The sequence below is a fragment of the Triturus cristatus genome, chromosome 10 (assembly GCF_964204655.1).
Source record: "Triturus cristatus chromosome 10, aTriCri1.1, whole genome shotgun sequence".
NCBI classification, from domain to species: domain Eukaryota; kingdom Metazoa; phylum Chordata; class Amphibia; order Caudata; family Salamandridae; genus Triturus; species Triturus cristatus.
Window position 1 is genome coordinate 1038672166 of NC_140593.1, and position 22819 is coordinate 1038694984.

At 41.5% G+C, this 22819-nt stretch overlaps 1 protein-coding gene across 2 annotated transcripts in view; it reads left to right on the top strand.

Annotated features, from left to right (window-relative positions):
• The window catches only part of LOC146796500 (ATP-sensitive inward rectifier potassium channel 12), a 292095-nt gene extending 269545 nt beyond the window's left edge, over positions 1-22550 (top strand). For both annotated transcript variants that reach the window (XM_085629119.1, XM_085629118.1), the window contains exon 2: positions 19160-22550. In XM_085629119.1, coding sequence (XP_085485245.1) covers positions 19282-20577 — 1296 coding nt within the window. In that variant the 5' untranslated portion in view covers positions 19160-19281 and the 3' untranslated portion in view covers positions 20578-22550. The remainder of the gene's footprint in view (positions 1-19159) is intronic.
• The last annotated feature ends 269 nt before the right edge of the window (positions 22551-22819 follow it).

The window sequence follows — 22819 nt, forward strand, 5'->3', positions numbered from 1 at the left end:
AATATAAACAGTTTACTTTGGTTGCGGAGAGTACGGCCTAAGACGAAGATTGCAGCCCGACTGCGGACGTAACGATACAACTCGTAAATGATGTCTGTGAATATCAAAAGTCGTAAAGTTAGATTTTGTTCACAGATTGCTTTTCTGCATCGAGCCCATTGTCTTTAACTGTGCTGCCAACACTCCATTGTTCAAATATAAACAGCATTGTTTATATAAAAGAATTAAGAAGAAAAAATCACTGAGCATTTCATTTCTAAGGTTTTTTTGTGTGTAAATGTAATACATACTTTGCCCTACTTAACATGTGTAAACTAACTGTCAGTCTTTAATCATTAGATCTGGAAAATATGCCTAAAACTGTTGAATCTGTCAAGGAAATGAGAGGCGCATGTGCAGTGGCAACCTCCACCCATATTTAATAGAAAAGTAAAATGTGTTTCTGCACAGGGTTAAGGTGAAACAGTCCCAGGAAATGCAGTCGTGCGAAACATGTTGCAAATCTAATCATTACCACATTGATCGGCTTATCTACAGTAGCTAGCAACCGAGCTGATCCGCTTGGATCCGCTATGGTAAGTGAAAATGCCCATCGCGCTGCGCCATGCCAACCCGCTATTCACACGTCTAATTGATAGGGGTAGGGCAGATTGTTACTTCCTACCCCCGGGCATCAGCAGTGATTAGAGGGACTCATCGATTCAACTGCTGGCATGCAGCGAATAATGAACATAGCACAGAGAGCCATGTCGGGGATTTTTGAATCTGTACAACAAGCTGATAAGTTTCTTGTTCTTAACAATTGTTGTTTTGTATTGTTTTAATCTCTTGTGCTCTGTATGTATTTTATTTGCACTTTTATGGTCTTTGACCGAAATAAAGTTATCAAGTGAAGTGATAAGTTTACAAACTGGCCGTGGGACAAGAGGTTCAGCCAAATGAGCAAATGTTGAAAATGCTAGTTGTTAGGCATTCAGTCTTGATTATCATATGACAAATCCATCACTAATTTGCTTCAACTGAACCATTTGAACTAAATCATCTGATGACAATGATTTCCAGTGGAAATTATTTGTTTGTGGGTTGCAGATAATGCCTATGGAATATTTGTAAAATATTCAGATGCCTATAATTCCAGTTCAGGACTAGGTCAAGGGGACATAGTGAAAGTTTGGAAAATGTGACCACAAAAAATCTGAAACATGCAATACTACAATGAAAAATGGGAATGGCCTGGTTTAGGTGGTGGCCCAAATGTAAATTGTTATGGGTGTGGTGCCACAATTTATATTTCTGCCAGAACTACAATGCCTTTTTATTTAGGCTTTCAGAAATCAATAGGCAAAGCCAGTCTTTAAATATTTGTGCTGAAATTTGCCAATAAATCCAGTCAAAGAGCTCCTGAATTTAGGACAGGATGTACGAAACTTTTTGACTGTCTCAGACCCTCTGATTCACCAGATTAGAGGATTTGTAACTGGTAAAACACAAAATATGTTTAGAAATGTTTACAGATTCAGTATTTGAAAGAGGCGTGTTTAGGGCATCCTACCCAATACAGAATGAGTACCCTATGTATCATGGTTTGAGAATGTAAATCCCGTTGTACACCACTGAAAAGTTACCGACTTCCAAGTTGGGTTGGTACCTCATTTGCAATGGGGAAGCAGCTGCCTTGGGGCCCCTTCCCATTTATGAATTTGGGGTAGCAACTTCAAGGGGAGAAAGGAGTGGTCCTCTGGACCAATATCTCCTCTCAATTAAATTTTTTTTAACTAAACTGAATACCTTTTTTTTTAAAGCAACCCTGTTTCCAATTAAGCAAATTAAACGCCTTGAAAAAACAATATTGGTCTACTGTCTCATGCAGGCCACCATCACTGTCTTTGCATCTAATCAGAGTGAATCACAATGTGTCATCTGTCGATTTTTCAGCGACCCACTCCAAATTGTTATTTATGAACTGACCTATTAATACATAGGTTAGTTCACAAAATAGCTTAGTGGTCACAAAAAATCTGTATGCAAATTGTGAGCGCTTTTTGTAACCACAGCTTTAGTACGTATGTATGGTGCTTATAGAGCAGAGTCCACCAGGCAATTGGCTGATATTGTGATGAAAATGAACTCCATAAAACTTTGCAGAAACTGAAGAAGTAAAAAAATGAAATCTCATTTGCCATATTTGTAACTGGACACATATGGCTTTTGGGGGCAGATGGTGGGCTTAGTATTAGTTGACCATAAAACTAAACGATTGATCGTGCCATAGAGTGTATGTATGTAGGGAAAAACAATTCCTGTGGATCATATAAACAAAATAGATAATAATATGTGCACAATCGCAATCGTTAGTCAGAAGATAATCATATGCATATTTCAAATATATGACCAAACACTGTATTTTATAAATATTCATATATATTTGGGAAAATGTATGTAAACATGGGAAATCAATGGTACTCTGTGACCCAAGTGAATACAGAACAAGAAAACGTGACAAATTGTGGCATACAACAAGGTTTCTAAATGTAACTAAACGACCATAGCATGATGCACAGTTCATAAGTACTGCCAACTGTATACATTCCAGAAACAGTAAATGGTTTGTTTATTCGAATAGTCGACAGCGTTTCGAACCCATGGGCTGTTGAAAGGAACGCGGCCATATTCGTAAGCTCGAGGCAGCCTCGAGCGCTCCTCTTGCCCTCCATTGACAGCCGCATTCCTGACGCTGGCAGATGTTACCTGCGGTGTGCAATTGCCCACTTTTCCTTTCAGTGTACTTCCTGATACCGGTCTGTAACACACAACTTCCCTCTCAATAGGTGGCCGGCTGGGCCCTATGTGATTAGCACACTTCCTTCTCACATGGTTTCTGAGCACCTTTTTGTTTGGCAACACTGAGATAACTTTTCCAGGTGTCCCTCATTTTCAGGTCCTGATGAGACCCCTCATTTATCATGGGGCCGAAACTTGTTTCTCCTTGCATACTAATACCCGGGTTCCTTGTGAGTAGGGTTGCCCTTGTTCCTTGAACATGATGGAGTGTACGTAAGCATTACTATCAATGGTGATGACATTTCTATAGCGACTGGTCACCTTGGGTGATTTATGGGAAGTGAACAGTAACATTAATGGTGCTACATGTCCTCAACATGACAAACAGGGTCAGACCCGTGTTTCACTTAGTTCAAGGCAGTGTGTCCATAGCTCTTGAAAGTTGCAGAGAGAAGCAAGCCAAGCATTTCTATTGAAAGATATGGAGGGTGTACCTATGAGTTTCAGGAAACAAGATGAGATGTGGACAGGTGAGAGGTGGGGCTCCATATTTGAAACACTCCTGGATAGTGCTTTGTACAGTTTTTGGCATTTATACCTCACAAATGTTTTCACTACCTGCAGAGCAAGATATGTGACTAGATTCAGATGATTTTCAGGTCCAGTGCGAATACTTGGGTTGAAACCCAAAGACCACGGAGCAAAAATCACCAACAGAAACTTAGGGGCCTATTAGGATGGCGGACGGACGTAACCTAGCAGTGCTGGGACCGGCCGCCAGTGGTGCGGTGGTCCCACACTGGCAATTAGGATGCCATCGCCAGAGTGGCATCCCCATCCAAATCATTATGGCGGGCGGTGCACACATCACCGCCCGCCACAATTCTGTGGCTGCACCTTGTACATTTGCAAGCACAACGTGGCAGGCACCGCGTGGTGCCTGCCACGTTGTGCATGCAAATGCAGGGGGTGCACCCCCCAACACCCTGGGTGCCCGCAACAGGCCCCCACAGTCATGCACCGCATGCCTTTCAATGGCAATGCCGCCATGGAAAGGCACTAATCCGCCTGTATGCTAATATGGATGGCGGTGTCTTCCAGACACCGCCACCATATCCAGCCCCTTTTCCGCCCGGTCGACTGGTCGACCGGCAGAAAAGCGGTGGACGGTCTTTCCGTCTGCCGGGGTCCCCCCCGCCATAGTAATATGGTGGGGGGGACATGGGTGGCAGGCGGTGTATAATGGTGGGCGGATTGCCACCGCCATACGGGCGGTGGCGATCCGCCCAACATTATAATAGACCCCTAAGGATCTTGTGGAGCACGATGTTGGTTCCTGGGCATTAGCATCGGTGGGAGTGGAGAGGAGAGGGACAGAGTTGAGGTTTGCTCTAGTCCAATGGGATATGTCAGCACTGACAGCCTAACCCTTTGTATCCCTTCATCTGGGGTTGAAATTCTGCTTGCAGATTTCCACTGCCACTTTTTGTCACGGTGACAGAGCGATACATATGTTTAAATACAGTGAATGTGTTTGTGTGTAGATGTGCATGTGTGCACCTATGTAAGTGTGAATGTGCATAGCATATTGTGTGTGTGCATGTCTATATGTGTATGTTTGTACATGTGGGTGTATGTTTGTATATGTGTGTGCATACATGTGTCTATGGCTGAGTGTGCATGTGTGTGTGTTTGTATGCATGTGTGTGCTCTATTAACTCAGAAATCTGAAGTTGCTCTGAAGTTAAGGAAGTTATTATTGGATTGACCAGCAAGAAAACCCCAGGACCTGATGGCATTCCAGCCGATCTTTTCAAATGTAACCCAACTCTTTGTGCACCGGTCCTTGCTGCAGTTTTGAATGCAGCAGCAAAAGCCGACTGTCCTGAGTTTTGGGCAACCTCAACTATAGTGCCAGTTTTCAAAAAAGGCAACCGCGACAGCACTCATTGTTATAGACCAATTTCCTTGTTGGACTCGGTGGTCAAGGTGGTGGGTCGAGTGCTCTTGGACAGGTTGACAACTTGGACAGAGGAACATGCTATTTTATCAGATATTCAGTATGGGTTTCACCCTGGTAGGTCAACCATGGCCCAGTGTCTTAATCTGTCCATGATTCTGAATAAATACACGGTTGCCCACCCCGGTACAATCTATTTAGCATTAATGGATCTGTCTTCCGTGTTTGATCGCGTGAACAGGGGCAAACTCTGGCAGTCTATGCTTGCTATTGGGGTAGATGATAACATTGTCTTTTTTTAGAAAATCTTCACCGAGCAAACCAGGGCGCAGGTTAGATTCTCACAGTACTTGAGAGTCTCTCGCACTGTGGCCATTAAGCGAGGTGTATGAAAGGGCTGTAACTTGGCCCCCTATTTGTTTAATTTATATATCAACGACCTAAACAACATATTACAAGCCACAAAGGTTGATTTTCCTCAGGTAGGCCATCGTGGTCTGCCAGTTTTACTGTACGCGGATGACGCGGTTCTTATATCTAGGACTCTAGGGGGCTACAAACCCTGCTTGACTCCTTTTCTGCTTTCATGCGGGATCGGGATCTATCCATAAATGATTCGAAATCCTTTGTGATGCAGATGGGCCTTCGTACAAAAAAGACTTTCCAGTTTAGGGTAGGTACCGCAAAGGTTCCACGCACTGAGGTTTTCTCGTATCTGGGAGTCACCTTGGATGAACATCAGAACTGGGGCCCACTTAAACAGAGAAAGAGGGGAGACCTAGTGCAGGCAAATGAGGCAATTTTTAATTTTGCTACTAAATTGGGCAAAAGACCTATAGCAGCACGTTTAAAGATATATCAGGCCAAGTGTGTCGCGATAGCTTGTAATGGCAGCGAAATATGGGGGCATGCAGCTATAGAAGATCTGCAAGTGGCCGAGAACATGTTCCTGAAGCGTTAATTGGGTATGCCAATCGGAACCTCGAACATGGTTGTGCACGAAGAACTAGGGGTCCCATATTTGAGCGACACCTTGGCTCTCTGTCCACTAACCTTTTGGCTGAAAACATGGAGGAATGATGAATTGTTATTGACCGAGTTGATACTGAAAGAGTGTATGTCTCTTGATCACTCGCACTGTATACCATGGCTTAGTTACATAAAGACTAGCTTTGATAGATTGGGCAGAGCAGAACTATACACCAATCCCGAAATGGTATCAAAAAAGGATTTGGCTTGGGTCAGGGAGTCCTTCTGTAGCTTGAGGAAACTAGAGAGGGAAGAGCTGGAACTGCAGAAACCCAGCGTTCGAAAATTCGTAATTCTGAAAACAACATTATCCACCGAACCTTATCTTCTGGGCTTGTTTGGCACATATGATCATTTTCTGCTGACTAGGTTTCGCCTGGGCTTTTTTCACTTCCTGTTGGCTTCGCCTAGAGGGTGCACTAGAGGACAGGTTTTAGCACCCCGTGGCTGCGACGGTGTGTTTCCCCAGGATTTGCTTCACTTTCTATTCTTTTGAAGGTTTTATGTGATCCCCCGGAAAAAATGTATTGTCCCGATTTAAAGGAGGTTGAAATTTAGGCAGGCTCGTCCAGCTCTTATTTATCTACAGTTGTTGCATGAAGATTCCTTCCTGTTTGTTCTTAATTTTTTTTAATCTGCAGCAAAAAGTAGGGCCTCTTTTGAATAGATGGTAGCTCTTGTATTTGTGATATAATTACCACCAGGATTCTGGGCGTCGTCTAATCATTGGTTTATTTGACTCCTTGATTTCAGGGGATTAACTGGCACATGCATCAACAAAGACTTTTGCGAGTCCTTAATTGCGAATATTAAGGAATCGCAATTAAGGACTCGCAAAAGCCTATGCATGTAGGAATCGCTATTAAAATAGCGATTCCTTAACATTCATTAATTGCGACTCACAAATTGCGAGTCGCAATTAATGAATGGCTTCCCATTCATTTCTATGGGCCTCCAGGCCCATAGGAATGCATTGGAGATTGCGGGAGCAATTTGCGAGTACCAGTAGGTACTCGCAAATTGCTCCCACAATTTCTAGGGTGCAAGGGTGTCAAAATGACACCCTATTGCACCCATGTATTTGAACTCTGCACACATGTTGCATACACACATGCTCTAAGGGCATGTGTGTTCGCAACATGAAACTTAGAAAAATGCAAATAAGTGCATTTTTCTAAGTTTTGGCAAATTACCATGAAGTCCAGCTTCATGGTAATTTGCTCCCGCTAATAGCGAAATCGCTATTTTTTAAACTTTAATGCATTGCATTTAAGGAATCTCAATTAGGGATTCCTTAAATGCAATCGCTATTTAAGGAATCGCTATTTTGAGATTCCTTAAATTGCGATTTTTGCATTTGGGATGATGCATCCCAAATGCAAAAATACCGGTCGCAAAGGGGCAGATTCTGAGAATCTGCCCGTTTGCGACCGGTTTTAACATTGATGCCTGTGCCTATAAGTATTTTGTTGGGCATTTTATCCCTAAATTGGTTTCTGTATGCAACGAATTGTGTAATGGTTTTTATTAAATTGTATTGTTTTTATACGTGGGAACTTTTATGGTTTTACAGCTGTAAACCGAATAAAGTTATTTGACTGACTAACTCAGAAATCACTAAAGCAATATATCAAAAATTAGGAAAAGGGTTGCCCTATTTTACTTTAGAAATTCTCGTTTCCGATAGAATGAATAGATTGTATTATTTTAATACCTTTAGTGGGATCTTAACATGCTGGTTTGACTTTGGCTCTTCCTTTGTATTAAACGAGGAACACCCGAGCCAAGCCAAGGAGTGACCTTGAGCCAGACACGAGCCTCCCTTGACTCGCTTGTCCCCCCTACCTTAGAGCCAGTCTCCACCATCACTGTGCAGTTTGGCTACCTGCCTCTCCTGTTCTGCTGAATTACCAGCAGACGCGGCACGAGACTGATGGGTGCGTCTCTGGGGATTGGGAAGCAACACACTGACCTCTTCCAACATGATCGCCAAGGTCACGAACAACGTCAAGCTGAGAGTTCATTAACTATGATTTGTTACTACGTAGAAACTGACGCTGCGAGGTGACGTATTAATACAACGAATGAGCGTCAGACACTAAAATATTTTTTTATTACAGCTATGCCAAATGAGGGCGGCTAAAATTACAACATTTCAGGTGAGCACGCAAAGTTCTGCGGAGCTCTACAGGTTAGATTCACAAAAGGCATTGGTAAGTGCAAGTACGCTGGGCTAGGCCGAATGGGCCTGGAACACCGAAAAGATTTGTGCATAAAGGCAGCGATTTGTAAACATGACCAGAGGCAATGGCAGCTGGTGTATACATGAATGATTGATGGGTGACTGCACTTACATAGCATACTAAACATTCCGCCTCTGGGCGCTGATGTGTCTGTTACTTGAACTGAGCCCAGCCTAGGTTTTAGGGGAAAAAGAAACACCATTCCAAGCTGTCTAATTTTCTGAGGTCCCAGATACTTTATCAGGGAATTTGACGTGACAAGCATTCAAGTGCGTAAATCTTGCAGGTGGCGGGGAGGCGGCAATTTAGGTGGCGATCCCCAATCTTTCTTATATATGATGGCAGACATAATCTACACTGTGGCGTAGTGGCCAGAGCTGCGGACTTTGAAGCTCCGGAACCAGGTTCGAGTCTCGGCGTCGACTCAACATCCAGTGATTCTAGACAAATCACTTAATCTCCCCGTGCCTACCGAAAACGAATGCGTCCTTGTGCAATGCAACTGGTGGCCATGCAAAAAGCGCTCCAATACCTTCGGGTCGAGTTCGCGCTATATAAAACTGAAAAAATAAGGCTGCCTCGGTCTCAGAATACCTGATAGGCGTCAGGTGGGGCCAATGAGAAAGCACTGTTGGTGTCTCCTTCAGACACTACAGAAAGCGACACATGCGTCACAAACGTACATAATAAACCGATAAAAAGGTTCTATTCATTTATGACCAGTAGAAAATATATCCCAATCAAACACTCAACTATGTTCAGTTATGTTCTTTCCAGAGAGGGCCTGGGGTTCAATTCTAGTTATATGTGGCACGCAGCCCTGCTTAATCTTTATTACTTTGGGCCAGGTCACGTTTATTTTGACTGTTTCCATATAAAATGCCTTTATTTCAGACTGTAGTTTCAGGTGATGCATATACTGAGTGCAGTTCAGTGGCATTGAGAGATTCGCGTTATGAAAACATCTCTTTATTTTTCCCAACATGTAAAATGATGCTTGCAAAAGAGACCTACTAACAAGCGGCTCGGTTTCCGGGAGAAAAAAAATCACACAATGTTAATGTGCCCTTAACCAGAAATGAAACAGAAATATATTGATCCGCTGTTGTTCACAGTCCTCCTGAAACAGCCGCGTGCAGCATCGCGAGCTTGGCCGCGTGCCCAATTGAATTCATTGCAGGCGCCTCAGACCCCAGGGCACGGCAGAGATGACTGGTCCATGATGCCAATGACACATATAGCCAATGAGAAAACAGTATCTCTCAGAACGCTGCTGGACAATCACTTACATGTCCCCACGTCCTTCCAGGGGCTGATTCTGGATGTGTGCTTTAAAACGCTGATTTTGAAGCAAGACATATTTCATGTCTGGTTCTTTTGGAAGTGCATCTGTACTCTGCCCTGGCAGGCAGTGGCCGAGACATGTTGCCCGAGTTCCCAAACTGCCCGAAAAGACAAAATGGCAAAAGATAAATGCGTTTTAATAAGGGTTGGTATCTTGGACTCAGCAGCAAGACAACTGAAATCCCAAATGTCTGACATGTTGTATGTAACCAGCAAAGCAAACATAAATGCAGCCATATACGTTCATTAAATGTTTTCACCGAGTTTAAGCAAAACCAGACAAAATTAATAAAAAGAATAATACGAAAATGGAGACAATCTGGTGTGGGGTTCAGAAGCTTAATGCAAAGGGTTTTGCGTTAAAAAGCAATCAAAAATAGATATATATTTAAAAAAAAGTCCAAGTGTCCTCTAGAGGTCTGTCTGTGTCTTAGGCACCTCAGGTTGATGACACGTTGAACTCATAGGTGGCAGGTGCAGGTAAGCGCGGTGGAGCCCTGCGGGGCTGGGCGAGGGGGATGTCGACAGACGGCGGAATGGGGCAAATTAAATAAATAAATAACTCCTATTCCGTCGCCTTTCGCTATCCCCCCCGCAACACCCTGCCCCACCGTGCTTATCTGCACCAGCCACTGCTGGTTGAACTAAAGTTTGTTTTTGGTCCCAATCTAGAGTTCCGCCTTGTCTGCAGAAATGCATGTTGAAAATAGAAAGTGCCAAGAGCAGACAGTCTGAAGGCTTTAGCAGAATTGTGCTTCTGGGTGAGTGGGATCCATGAGCCAGGAGCTCTTGGTGAATATCAGACATCTGCTTGTGAAAGCTCAAAGTAGGACAAGTAGACCTGGCAAACCTGGCCTCCGCTTGATCTGACATAGCAAGTGGGCCCAGAGAAGATTTTAACATTTTAACTTAGTAATGTCTACTGGCGCAATGTGGATCCTAAAGCCCCTTCGGATCAAACACCTGTAAGTGTCTCACGGTCATCACAACCCCTTTTGCCGGACTATGATGTATTTACTACTCCAGAAGAGTGGTTATTTTTGGCACTAGAACACTTTTCAGCAAAAAACCTGCAACAGTGCATTTTCAGTCTGTAGATTCATGGAGCTGCCTTCACTCTGTCCCATAGCCGATGATTCCACTCCCCTTCTAAAGCCTTCTTGGAGCACCCCCACAGTCAGGGCTGGCTGTAGCACTGGTGGCGCCCTGTGCAACAGTTTGTTGGCTCCACCCAATGACCACCTCTGCCACGGATTCCCTGACTATCACCATCTATCAGTACTCCTCAAATCTCCATAACCACTCTCTCTCATATTCATTTAGTTTTATAGCGCCACTCATACCAGTGTAGGGTGTCAGAGCACTTTACATCACACACACGTTACACAGAGGCAATCTTAGGTGTGTTAATCAGTGTAGGAAATGTTACATAAGACAGAGGACTAATGGTGTAGGAGTCACATTTCTTCCATACTGGCAGGCAGTATAGTTTAAGAGTCCTTGGTCTGAAAAAGCACAAATTCAGAATTTAGTATGAAACACCATTGTTAGGGGTTCTCTATAATAATAAGAATTGATTTCTTCCCAAATTAACCCTTTTTGCAAGTTTAGGATACTGAAAGACTAGGCAAAAAAAGATATAGCTCTAATAAAAACCTTGCAGTTTGCATGCAGCTTTTTGATAACAGTTAATAGCTCACTGTTCTATATTAGGATTTTAACTTATAAACTGCAAGTTACAAAAGGATCTCTCTGACAAAAGTAGTAACCAACTGACCTATTTACATTATATGTATTTTGTGATCTGCACGGTACACATTCTTTGCTGCAGGCATATTAACCCTCTGCACTACCTTACAATGAGTCAAAACTTCCAGTAGACAAAACCCAGAGTCTCTCTCCAGGAACATTAATCACTGGAGTTATCTTGGCATTTTTATTGATGCCTGAAAATTGCTGGAGTCAAGGAACGCGTCAGCGGGTGCTTTTAAAATGATAATATACTTGCAAACATGGCGCCCCCACCCAAAGTCAGCGCCCGGTGCGTTGGCACCGGTCGCACCGTATTAGAGCTGGCCCTGCCCACAGTATATCCCACAAAGCAGAGAAGACAAAGAATCCAGAAGGATGCACGTCTTGAAGGGGCACAGCTGGCATCAGAGTAATCCATGGATGAATCTCAGTGTAGCAAGCTCATGTCATCACACCACACCCTTTAGTGAGCATCGCCCCTCTGAAGCTCTTGACATCATGTGTTCAGGTGACCGACTCATGCAGGGGTGGGAGGTGCTGTTGTTCTCAAGACCCATAGTCTGAACACCTCAATTATTCATCTTGACTGCAGGTTTGGTCTTTCATTCCAAGTAAGCTACAGCTCTAGGGTTGAATGAATGTATAAATAAAAAAATCATAATTTCTAGCTAAATCAGGGGTGTACCTGAAGCTCATGTGGTGCAGGGGACCCCAGATGCAGTATGAAAGTGTGGCCTGAACTTCTACTGCCTCCTAACAATTGCGTTGGCCTTCCGCCTATGAAAGAATCAGGCCTGACTCCAAGTAGTAGGGAGTGTCTTAGGGGTCGAAAGGCAGAGCATTTTAACAGAGCACATGCAGCTTTGGCTTGTTTAGTGGACAACTCTCCAATTCAGGCAAACAAATATCCAGAACAATAAGTATCCTAATCATGTGGAAATCCTCAAAATCTCTGAGAATCTCTGAGGGGGTAAGCCGCTGATAGACAGTCCTCACGTAATAAAGAGCAATAGGCTCTTGACTTGACTGTAGTCTCAGTATGGCGGCATGCAGTTATTTGGTAAGAACGCCATCTTTCAGTTACGAGTGAGAGGCTTATGACCTGTGTCGGACAACGTACACGTGAGATTCGGAAGACTATTTGAAGGTCATGAACGGTGGATTTACGGGTACTTATGAGGAAGGAGCCCAGAGTCCAGTGAGGATTTGGCAATATATGGATATATCTCCGGATATATCTTCAGAATTCGATATTTGTTCGTGAAACAACAATGCTGTGCAATTATAATGGGGGAATTACACTATAATGCTTTATAACTTCCTGGGAGAGAGAAATGATAGTGAGTGAGGCGTTCTATACAGGAGGATATCAATATTTACTTACTTTGGCATTCGACTTTCAGCCCTGAAGAAGTCAAGGATGCTTGATTTAGCATGACGAAACACGTGTTGGCTGCTCTGAAAATTGTTTATAACTGAAGAAATACCTTATTGATTGTTTTGGATGCACGGACATGAAAATTCTTCTGTATCAAATGAAGAATATCTGATTTAAAGAAAACAGAATAAATTGATGGAGATTGAATACTGTATTTGTGGATCATATACTTTTAGAGTGCTCAGGGAGTATCCAATTTTCAGTTAATTGGTAATCCTTCTTCCTCTTCACACCCTTGAATTCTATTCATTCTCCCACATACTGGTGGATCCAGGTAGAAGCTACTTGAGAAGAACTGAGATCAAAAGGTTTACATTAAGAAATATATGCTAAAGGACTAGTGATCTTATTTGGAGGAAACAACTGGCAGAACAGTTATTAATGATTAGAAGAAAAGTAGGTAATACTTGTGTTCATACAGAAAGTGATAATGTGCCACCCTATTAACAGCTCAGCTTTTAAAAGTCAGAAATCTACTTCTGTTGGATTACTCCTCTTAGACTTGGAGTAGATAGCTCATCTTTATAGGATCCACAAGAAATCTGGGGAGAACTGCTGTAAATCTACAGCAATCGTAGATTTTAAGGATTTCTCTAAGTCACAAAATTAAGTGAGATGTGATTTGGTGGAAAGTTTGTGTAGTAGTAGGTGCAGGTAGGTACCTATAGTTAGTAATAACACCACAATCACAAAAAACGTCTAGTCAAGTCTCAATAAATTATTCCTTGATCAACCCTTGGTAGCTTGACAGACGAACAGCCAGGCTTAACTTAGGAAACAGGTTTGTGAAACATTTATTTTCACCAAAACAGTAAGTAAGTAAAAGACACAACGCAATAAAAATCCAACACCAATTTTTAAAGATAGAATTTGTTTTTAATCTTTTGAATGTCACCAAATTGACAAACATCCAATGTAGGGAACCAGAAATATGAATTTTTAAAGATGAAATTTAAAAATACGCTTTCTATTGCCAAAAAGCATAAAGCGTCACTCGCGGGTATCTAGTCACACTGGATCGGGACACAGTCCTAGTTTCAGGCTGAGCACGATGCAATACGGGTTGGATACAATGAGTGCTAAGTTTCAGTCAAGATTTTACCTTCGCACTTAGGGGCCGATTACGATGTCATTCGGAAAGGCTCCAAACAGCATTCGGTTTGAATGAATCCGATTCGGAACCTGCATTTCCAACCGACTCAGAAACATTTCTGAATGATGGATTACAATGTTAGGTAACTCTTCGGTCCTTCCGACTCGGTTCCAACCGGCACTCGGAGACTCTGAGCTGGTCAAAGCCGAATCGTACAGCTCTATGGACCGCAGGCAGGGATCTGAGGTGCTCCTGCAGATCTCCCATATGTATTCCTCATTCTGGGCTGGCAAGAGGAGGTACCCATTAACCTTTGGGGTTCAAGTAGCCAACCCCTGCCATGATAAAGTCTTGGGAAGTGTAGCATATTTTTGTCAGAGAATGCACATCTCTCCAAAAATCAAAATGGAGAAAGTCTCTCCTTGGAGTTCAGGTCTTGCTAAACCAACGCTTCATTTATGGCTAACATTTGCCTATGCATCCCTTGCCTTTCCTTCCCTAATTAGAGAGAATTCCATCTGGCTGGGGATCAAGGAAATGGGAACTAGCCTGGGTCCTGGGACAACTGTGCTTCTACCTTTGAAATCCAGTTTATCTTCCCAGCCCCCTTCCTGTCCCTGGTTTCTGCAGGAAGCAAATCTCCTCCCAACAAATGGCTGGTTTTTTTTCAGCCCCAGGCGTCTTCAAACCTAATCAGGGAGCAGCTTGGCTCAGGCTGTCAGAGGCTTGCCAATCAGAAGAGGCTGCTACAGGGCTGTTTTAGGTAACTTCAGGAAAGTAAGTTCTAAAATTCCTTTCCTGCAATTGGTATAGTAAATCCAACCTTGGCAAGTGGTTGGATTTATTGTAATTATTATGTTGACACTTTGAATTATGTTGCTAGCTAACTCCTGTCAAAAGTTAGACTTTAATAAAGTTTAATAAAGCCTTCACATGTTGGCCTACGGAGCTGCCAGCACAACAATGAGGAAAATTACTTTGGCTGTTTTCCCTACCAGGGCATATAAAACATATTTTATAATGTCCCTGTTTTTTATAACAAGGCATCCTATTCTTGGGGTACCTAGGGCAGACCTTAAAGGTGACCTATATGTAATAAAACAATAGTTTTGGACTTTGGAAGTACTTTTAATTCCAAAGTCAAATGTGGGCACAGTTTTATTTTAAAACTAACCTGCAAGGCAGGGCTGGTTTAAAAATGACACCAGACACCACAGCAGTGCACCTTTAAGTGCATTAAGTCTACTGGGGTCTCTAAACCTACATGCCCTACTACATACTAGGGACTTATGGGTAGGTTGTCTTAGCCACTTGTAAGTACACCAATTACCATATACTTTGTAAGGACAGAGCACTGGCCCTGTGTCTAGTTAGGAGAGCCCAGGGCACTCTCGGAGTCAGTAACCATCATTCTCAGTTAAAAAATGAGGGCGATCAGGGCAAAAAGCATGACTTTTCTATAGTTTGTATGAGTGCATTAGAACACATTTTGCTGTTGCAAAGATTGTATTCAACAATTGAAATCATACAGATGAACAAAATAATATACTTGCTGCCTACTATAGACAAATTGCCTCAACTTATATACAGGCTTTTCTCTGCCATTTCCCTTGCTAGAAAGGCACTTGCTCCCTTCTTTAGCAGAAACAATTGTCCTCAAATGATGTGATTACTGGCAGACTCACAATTATGTGGCTGGTCAACTATTTATCCGCGGTGACACACCCGGAAACCCTATCTGACCGCCTCAAAACCTAAATTTACACTTCTGGAAAAAAACACCATACTAGTTGATTTTCCACCGTTGTATGTGCTAAAACTTCATAATACTTGATTCTGTGAATCAAATGGTGGAATTCACAAGCACAAAATTATTCTCTGCCCATATAAAGAAGGTGTGAAAAAAGTGTGTGTTTTGAGCCTGTAGGTTTGTGCTTGCTATTTTGCGTTAATAGTGCTATTTGTAACACACTTAATCCAGTGCTCAGATTATTGACCTGGAGTGATGCATGGTTTACGTTAGTTTGCGGAGCAATTTATCTCTGTGTTATAATACATGAGATACTGTGATCCCTGTATAAATGCAAGTCTCTAATTTCTTTCTAATGGATGACTAGTGAAGCACTCAGTTGCCGATTATAAACAAAAGACGTCAAAACTCAACTATTATAAGTTATAGCAGTCAAGTTCTGACATCACTAAGCTTGCTGCCTGAGCCAGCAGTCAATGTGAAAGGTTGGTCAGATCATGGAGCAAAATTGAAGCAGCTGTTTAAAGCAATAAAAACAGAATGGTGCTTTTCTTGCTTCTGCTCTATTTTAATAGCTTACAGTGACAAGCAGAGAGAATATGTTTATTTTTTGCACTCTTTATATAGAGAAAAGCTAGAATCTTTCTGTATGTTTCTACACATTCCGAGCTACTACAGCTTTAAAAAAAAAAATGATTTGGATTGAACTTTTTCTAATATCTGTTTGCAACAAATATCTTACAGGTCTTTGATGTGTTTATTTTTGCACTAGAGGTTTTATTTTTATTCTTCATGTTTGCAAACATGCTCACTTTTTCATATGAAAGAGCTACACAGCAAGGTTGTAACTGGTTTTTGGGAAAGGTGATGGTGTATTATATGGGATAAAGTACCCCCTGGCGTACATGAAAAGGATTTTGCAAGTCACCTTGGAGTTCCATAACCTTCGAAAGGAACTTGGCCTTCGGCCTCGCTCCTCTTTATGGTCATGGAACTCCTTATAATGTATGGCAGGGGGTCCTTTATCCCTTATATTATTCAAGTGTCTAGGGTGGGGCAGTGTCTTTCAGTCCTGTTCAACATGGTTTCTTGTCTCAGTTTCTTGTTTCGGTATCTGTGCATCCCTGTCCTGGTAGCAAAAACGTTTTGTGCAAGTGCGTTATGCTCCCAGCATCTGTGCCTATTCTTGTGTCTCTGTTCCAGGATCCATATTCAAGTTTTCCTGGGCCAGAGATATTTTTCAATATTCCATAGCCCATGTTTATCAGATCCCCTGTCCATGAATCCTTGTAACACTGTTCAAGTTTTCCTCTTCATGTCTTCTTGGCTTAGTTTCTAAGGGCTTTATTGCGAGTTTGGCGGTCAGACCACCGAAGGACCTCGTCTGCTTAAAGACCGTTGTGCCTGTGGCCTTCTGACCGCTGTCTTACGAGTTTACAGAGGGGCCGGTGGTGTGGCTGTGGCGGTCTTGTAACGGTGGGAAATCTATTTCCATATATATTGATGCCTGTGTGTACATTCCAACTTCTTATGTGTCAAATGCACACATATGCATGATATCTGTGGAAAAATGCCACCTATCCTTTGCCAGAGTCCGAACCATATGTGGGCCGTCCTGGTAATGGGTACATGGTACCAAAGCACTTACCTGTATTTCGCCAAAGACGGGGTCGTATTCCTCGGGGTGAAGATGCTCCTGAGTAGGGGGGGGGGGGCTGGAGAAGAGGATCCACATCAAAATCTGCTGGAAAGAACTGAAAAGGGGTGAGTGTGCATCCCAAATCTTTAATTTTCGCCAAACTTTGGGCGGTGGTCCGACCGCCGCGGTCAGCTCGTCGGGAAGTCCACTTGTAATATGGACAGCAGTGTTGCGCCTCTGTACTGTCCAATAGAGGCTGCCTTCCCCCACTGCGACCCCGGCGGTGTGCTGGTGGTGCCAGCGGTCTAGCCGCGGTCTTCGCAAAGCCAATCTGCCCAACTCTTAATACGGCAGACGGCTCACTGCAGTTGGACCACCACGGCCAGGCTGGCGGTCCATGGGCCATCGAACTTGTAATAAGGCCCTAAGTCTAGATGTTTAGTTCAACTCGTGGAAGAGAAAAAAAGTATCTTACTTACAACTTTAGAAAAGTTTACAAAAAGATTCTTTATTTTTCTTCCAATTTCTCCATTATACAAAAAGACAAGCACAGCCAACACCTTTCATTTCTAACTTGGAATTTCTTCAGGACAAAGAATACTTTTTGTAATGTATCATCATGCTTAATGTTCGAAGGTATCATGTCTCTCCTCATACATGTAATTCGATTAGTGGCAACCTTTGCAAGGGATCCCCAGAAATTGTCACATTGTTACATGGGACGTAAATACAGCAAAATTATGATACAAAAGAGAGATGATTAAAATAAGGAATTGAGCCACTAATACAATTATTTGTAGGAGGATTGGCCTTAAACCTTAGAACATTAAGGCCCTCATTACATTTATTTTTTTCTTTATATTAATCATTGTATAATTAAGCAGGCAATTGGGGTTCTGCATTCTGAACCCAACAATTTTTGTTTTTAATCTTATAGATACTAGGTGCTCACACACCTGTCCTGATGATAATCTAAACTAATTGAGATCGAAACGCCGTCGACCATAGAACAACCTAACTCCTTATTTTATTATATAATTTTTTATTCCTAAGGAGCTTATTATCTTGCTGTTTAACTGGATGCATGTTTCAATGTTTTCACTCACTAAAGTAAGTTTTCACTTTTTTTGTGAGCACTGTATCATAACAATTGTACTAAAAAATAAAAAATAAGATGATACTCTGCAATTAATAATTAATTGCATTCAAATACCTGTCCCCCCTCGGCCTCAGCTATGTGGCCAGGGCGGACCATGTGGTGTCCCTGCAAACATCCATGCACCGTGTGCCAGGCAGCACAGTGCATGGATGTTTAAAAACATCCCTTTTTCAACTGCGGCTTGTGCTGCGGCACTTTTTCTCACTGCAGCACAAGCCACAGTTGAAAAGGGATATTTCCAACCGTCTACACTGCGGTCGCATCCTAATCTGGTGGTTGGGACCACTGACTACTTGTCGGCTGGTCCCAATCCCACAACTAAGGCGGTCAGATGCTTGTCCGACCGCAATCGTAATGAACCCCTAAATGTGTAGATTATATCTGTAGTAAATGCACTTTCATCACAGAGATGCCCACCAGGTAAGTATGCAAGGACAGGAAAAATATGGAAAAAATTGAAAAATTGTGCAAATAGGTGCGTCATCCTTTACAATATAAATCCAATCTATTGTTAATCTTAAATACAACAGATGTTTCACATGGAAAAGATATGGAAATGCACAAATTAAGTGCTTTATTTTGTATACATTCCAATGTGCAGACAAGGTATATATAGGATCTTTCCTATCATTTTACCTGCTCCATAGACCTGGTTTGAATTAATGCTATCATGTATATTTAATGATTGTTTTTTATGCTAACTCGTAAGATGCTATTGAATGGACAATGGCTTCTGCGAAGTTCAGTAATTATTTATCATATGCAATGATAAAAGTATTGGAATAATAACTCCTAGTCTACCAGTTAATTCAGTTTGTTATGCTGCTCTATTTATGTCTCGCTCGCTCACTAAAATCTGGAGTATACTTTTGCTATATGTTATGAAAGAAGTGTTGACTAGGAAAAGTTAAATATAATTTAGATTATATATTTACTGCACAACTAACAGATTTCTTTTGTTCTCATTACAGATTCTCTGAGTGGTTGCAGATTTTCTTCCCGGACCCTCGCAACGACACTACGTTTGAGCCAAAAGTGGAGGGGAAGCAGAAAAGAACTCACTTTCTGAAGCAATCCTTTGCTTCAAGCAGGGATGAGTGCAGGCAGGGTCAATCCTTATAGTGTAGTATCCTCAGAAGAAGAAGGACTTCGGTTGACCACCATGCCAGGAGTCAACGGCTTTGGCAATGGTAAGATCCACACCAGGAGAAAGTGTCGGAACAGGTTTGTGAAGAAAAATGGCCAGTGTAATGTCCAGTTTACGAACATGGATGACAAGTCTCAGAGATACATCGCTGATATGTTCACGACTTGCGTAGACATTCGATGGAGGTACATGCTAATGATATTTACACTGGCCTTCTTGATATCCTGGTTGCTTTTCGGCCTAATTTTCTGGTTAATCGCATTCATGCATGGAGACTTAGAAAACCCTGCTGGAGACGAGAACTTCAAACCTTGTGTTCTTCAAGTAAATGGATTTATGGCTGCTTTCTTGTTTTCCATTGAAACACAAACAACGATTGGATATGGATTCCGATGTGTAACAGAGGAATGCCCTATTGCTATATTCATGGTGGTCTTTCAGTCAATTGTTGGATGCATAATAGACTCTTTTATGATTGGTGCAATTATGGCAAAGATGGCTCGGCCTAAGAAAAGGGCACAAACTTTACTCTTCAGCCATCATGCAGTGATAGCCATGAGAGATGGTAAACTTAGCTTGATGTGGAGAGTCGGAAATCTTAGGAAGAGCCACATTGTTGAAGCTCATGTCAGAGCTCAGCTAATTAAGCCTCGAATCACAGAAGAAGGGGAATATATACCACTCGACCAAATAGATATCAACGTTGGGTTTGATAAAGGCTTAGACCGTATTTTCTTGGTATCTCCAATAACAATTCTTCATGAAATTGATGAAGAAAGTCCACTGTTTGGGATTAGCCAGCAGGACTTGGAATCAGCCGATTTTGAAATTGTGGTTATTCTTGAAGGGATGGTGGAAGCGACAGCCATGACAGCACAAGCCCGAAGCTCATACTTGGCCAATGAAATTTTGTGGGGCCACCGCTTCGAGCCTGTCCTATTTGAGGAGAAGAACCAATACAAAGTAGACTACTCTCATTTCCACAAAACCTATGAGGTTCCATCAACTCCGCGGTGCAGTGCGAAGGAGATGGTGGAGAATAAGTTTTTGCTTCCGAGCAACAACACCTTCTGCTACGAGAATGAACTGGCTTTTATGAGCCGTGATGAGGATGACGATGATGAGGATGAAGATAGTAGGGGTATGGGAAATTTGAGTCCTGACAGCAGACATGAATTTGACAGACTTCAGGCAACAATAGCATTAGACCAGAGGTCATACAGAAGAGAGTCGGAAATATGACCTCTGTTGACCAGTCTAATTTGTTTATTTTGGTTATCCCTTTTTCCCTCGCCCAAAAAGGAACCCATACAATTATGCAGAACAATGCAAGTGCCATAGAAATGTTCTATTTATTTTGTTATTTAGAAATAGGTTCTTTGCAATAACAACAGAAAGGTCAGTCAAATAAAGAGGTTTCAATCTGTTCGGGTGCTTGAACTACCATTTGCTAACAAAAGTTATTTGAAACTGGAGGAAAACTCATTCAAAATGATCACTCACTGGATTAGTTCATGGCAGGCTTCTTGCATGCAGAGAATTTCATCCAGTGGAAGCGGAAATGTTTTTTTCAAGCTTGACAGAGAAAGAATTAAAATAGTAATTCAACATGTAGAAAATTGGAGACTTTTTTTGCGACTTTAGCAAAGTGCTCATTATTTTTTCACACTAGTTTAAAGAGAATAAGCACTAAGGAAATTAACTGAAATACGCGCAGATAATGCTGGATAATGTTCCATTATTCTGGTGTAAATTGAAAACAATGATATGGATTGGTTACACAGAAAAAGTGAGATGATGCAGTCAGAAAGAGAAGCACATTTTTCAAAGGTTGTGATCAAGTGTCAGTATCTGCTCATCTGCCATCAGGCTGAAGTAGAAGGACACTGTCACCAAGCTGAGCTTCGGAAACTCTTGACCAGCAACGACAAGCACAACTCAAGATAGCCACACAACGTCTCCAGAATGCTTCTCCTGACAAACACATTTGAAGGGTTTGAGAAGGACATAGTCTTGAGTCTTAGACAAGCACATTTCCTTGCATCTTTGTAACGTCCATGTTCCTGTAAGAATATTACCTACTGGTAGTCGCCAGTAGGTAGTTATAGTTAGGACCTAGTTTCCATAGGAAAAGTGTTTTTTGTTTTCATATATATATATATATGTATATATAGTGAAAATAATTGTTGCCCGATACACACTATTTCGAGCAAGTGTACTGATAAGTGCACATTCACACATTTATTACTAACGTCTGAAGGTCAAATTCAATTTTACATTATGCAGTATACTGAAAATGACATGAGAAAACACTGCTTACTATCTGACAGAACTCATGTTAAAATGACTTGACAGAGGAAAACCACTCTGCTAATAGTCTTGGCACTCATTCTATGTGATTTTCCCTCAATGCAAGGATTTAACACCTTGCGTTCTGGTTCTGGTTTAATGTCTTTTTCTTACAACTTGCACACACAAGTAACCAGCATACCGGTATGGCTTAAACCATATATGCAGACGCAACGAGTGTGACATGATATTTATTAGCGTTGTTCAGGAAGGGAAGAGGCATAATGACCCACTCGAGGCTACCATTCTTATTATTCTGAGCGGTCCACTCTCTCAACAATGGTAATAAATAGCATTTTACACTCTGCCTTCATACTACACATTAGCCTACCATATTGCCCTATAATTTTGGGAGCCATGCCTTAAACTTCACAAAACTTCAAATTTTTATATTTTTTAAATTCAAAGATTACTATGTAGATATGAGTATTTTCCTTCACATTGAATTTTGCAAAACAATTGAGAAACAGTTACAACAGGGAAAAAATCCAGTAACATTAATTTCAGATGCATATAATAATACAAGGATGCAAGGAAAATGTTTTTTAAGACTATAAGATAATGTGGAAGTGGCCATGAGAGTAAAGTACAATAACAATATCTTCAGTAATGTCAGATAAAATCCGTTTTTCACATCAGTAGACATGTTAAAAAATATGATTGTTGAACCTGTTTCCAGAAAATGACATATGGGAGCATTGTTTAAAGATGGGTGACTCAGAAGCTCATAAGCTCTTAATTGAATTTGTTTTTGGTAATATTGTCTTCACAATATCGATTGCCTTGTTTAGTTGAACATGCAAACACCAAACCCCACTTTCCAAGTATGGACTAAAGGTAAAAAAATATGTTACCAAATCCCAAAGACGTACAAATATATATATATATATATATATATATATATATATATATATATATATATATATATATATATATATATATATATATATATATATATATATATATATGTATGTATACATATACTATATATTTTTTTTTGTTGCAAAATTCCACAACGTCATGACTGCGTTTCATTGACTCATCCAAGTGGTGCACATTTCATGTGCAAGTTGCATTTAACTGGCCGCTTTGTAGTAAGCAAAATGGTATACAAATCAGTCTTCAGTCTTCCATG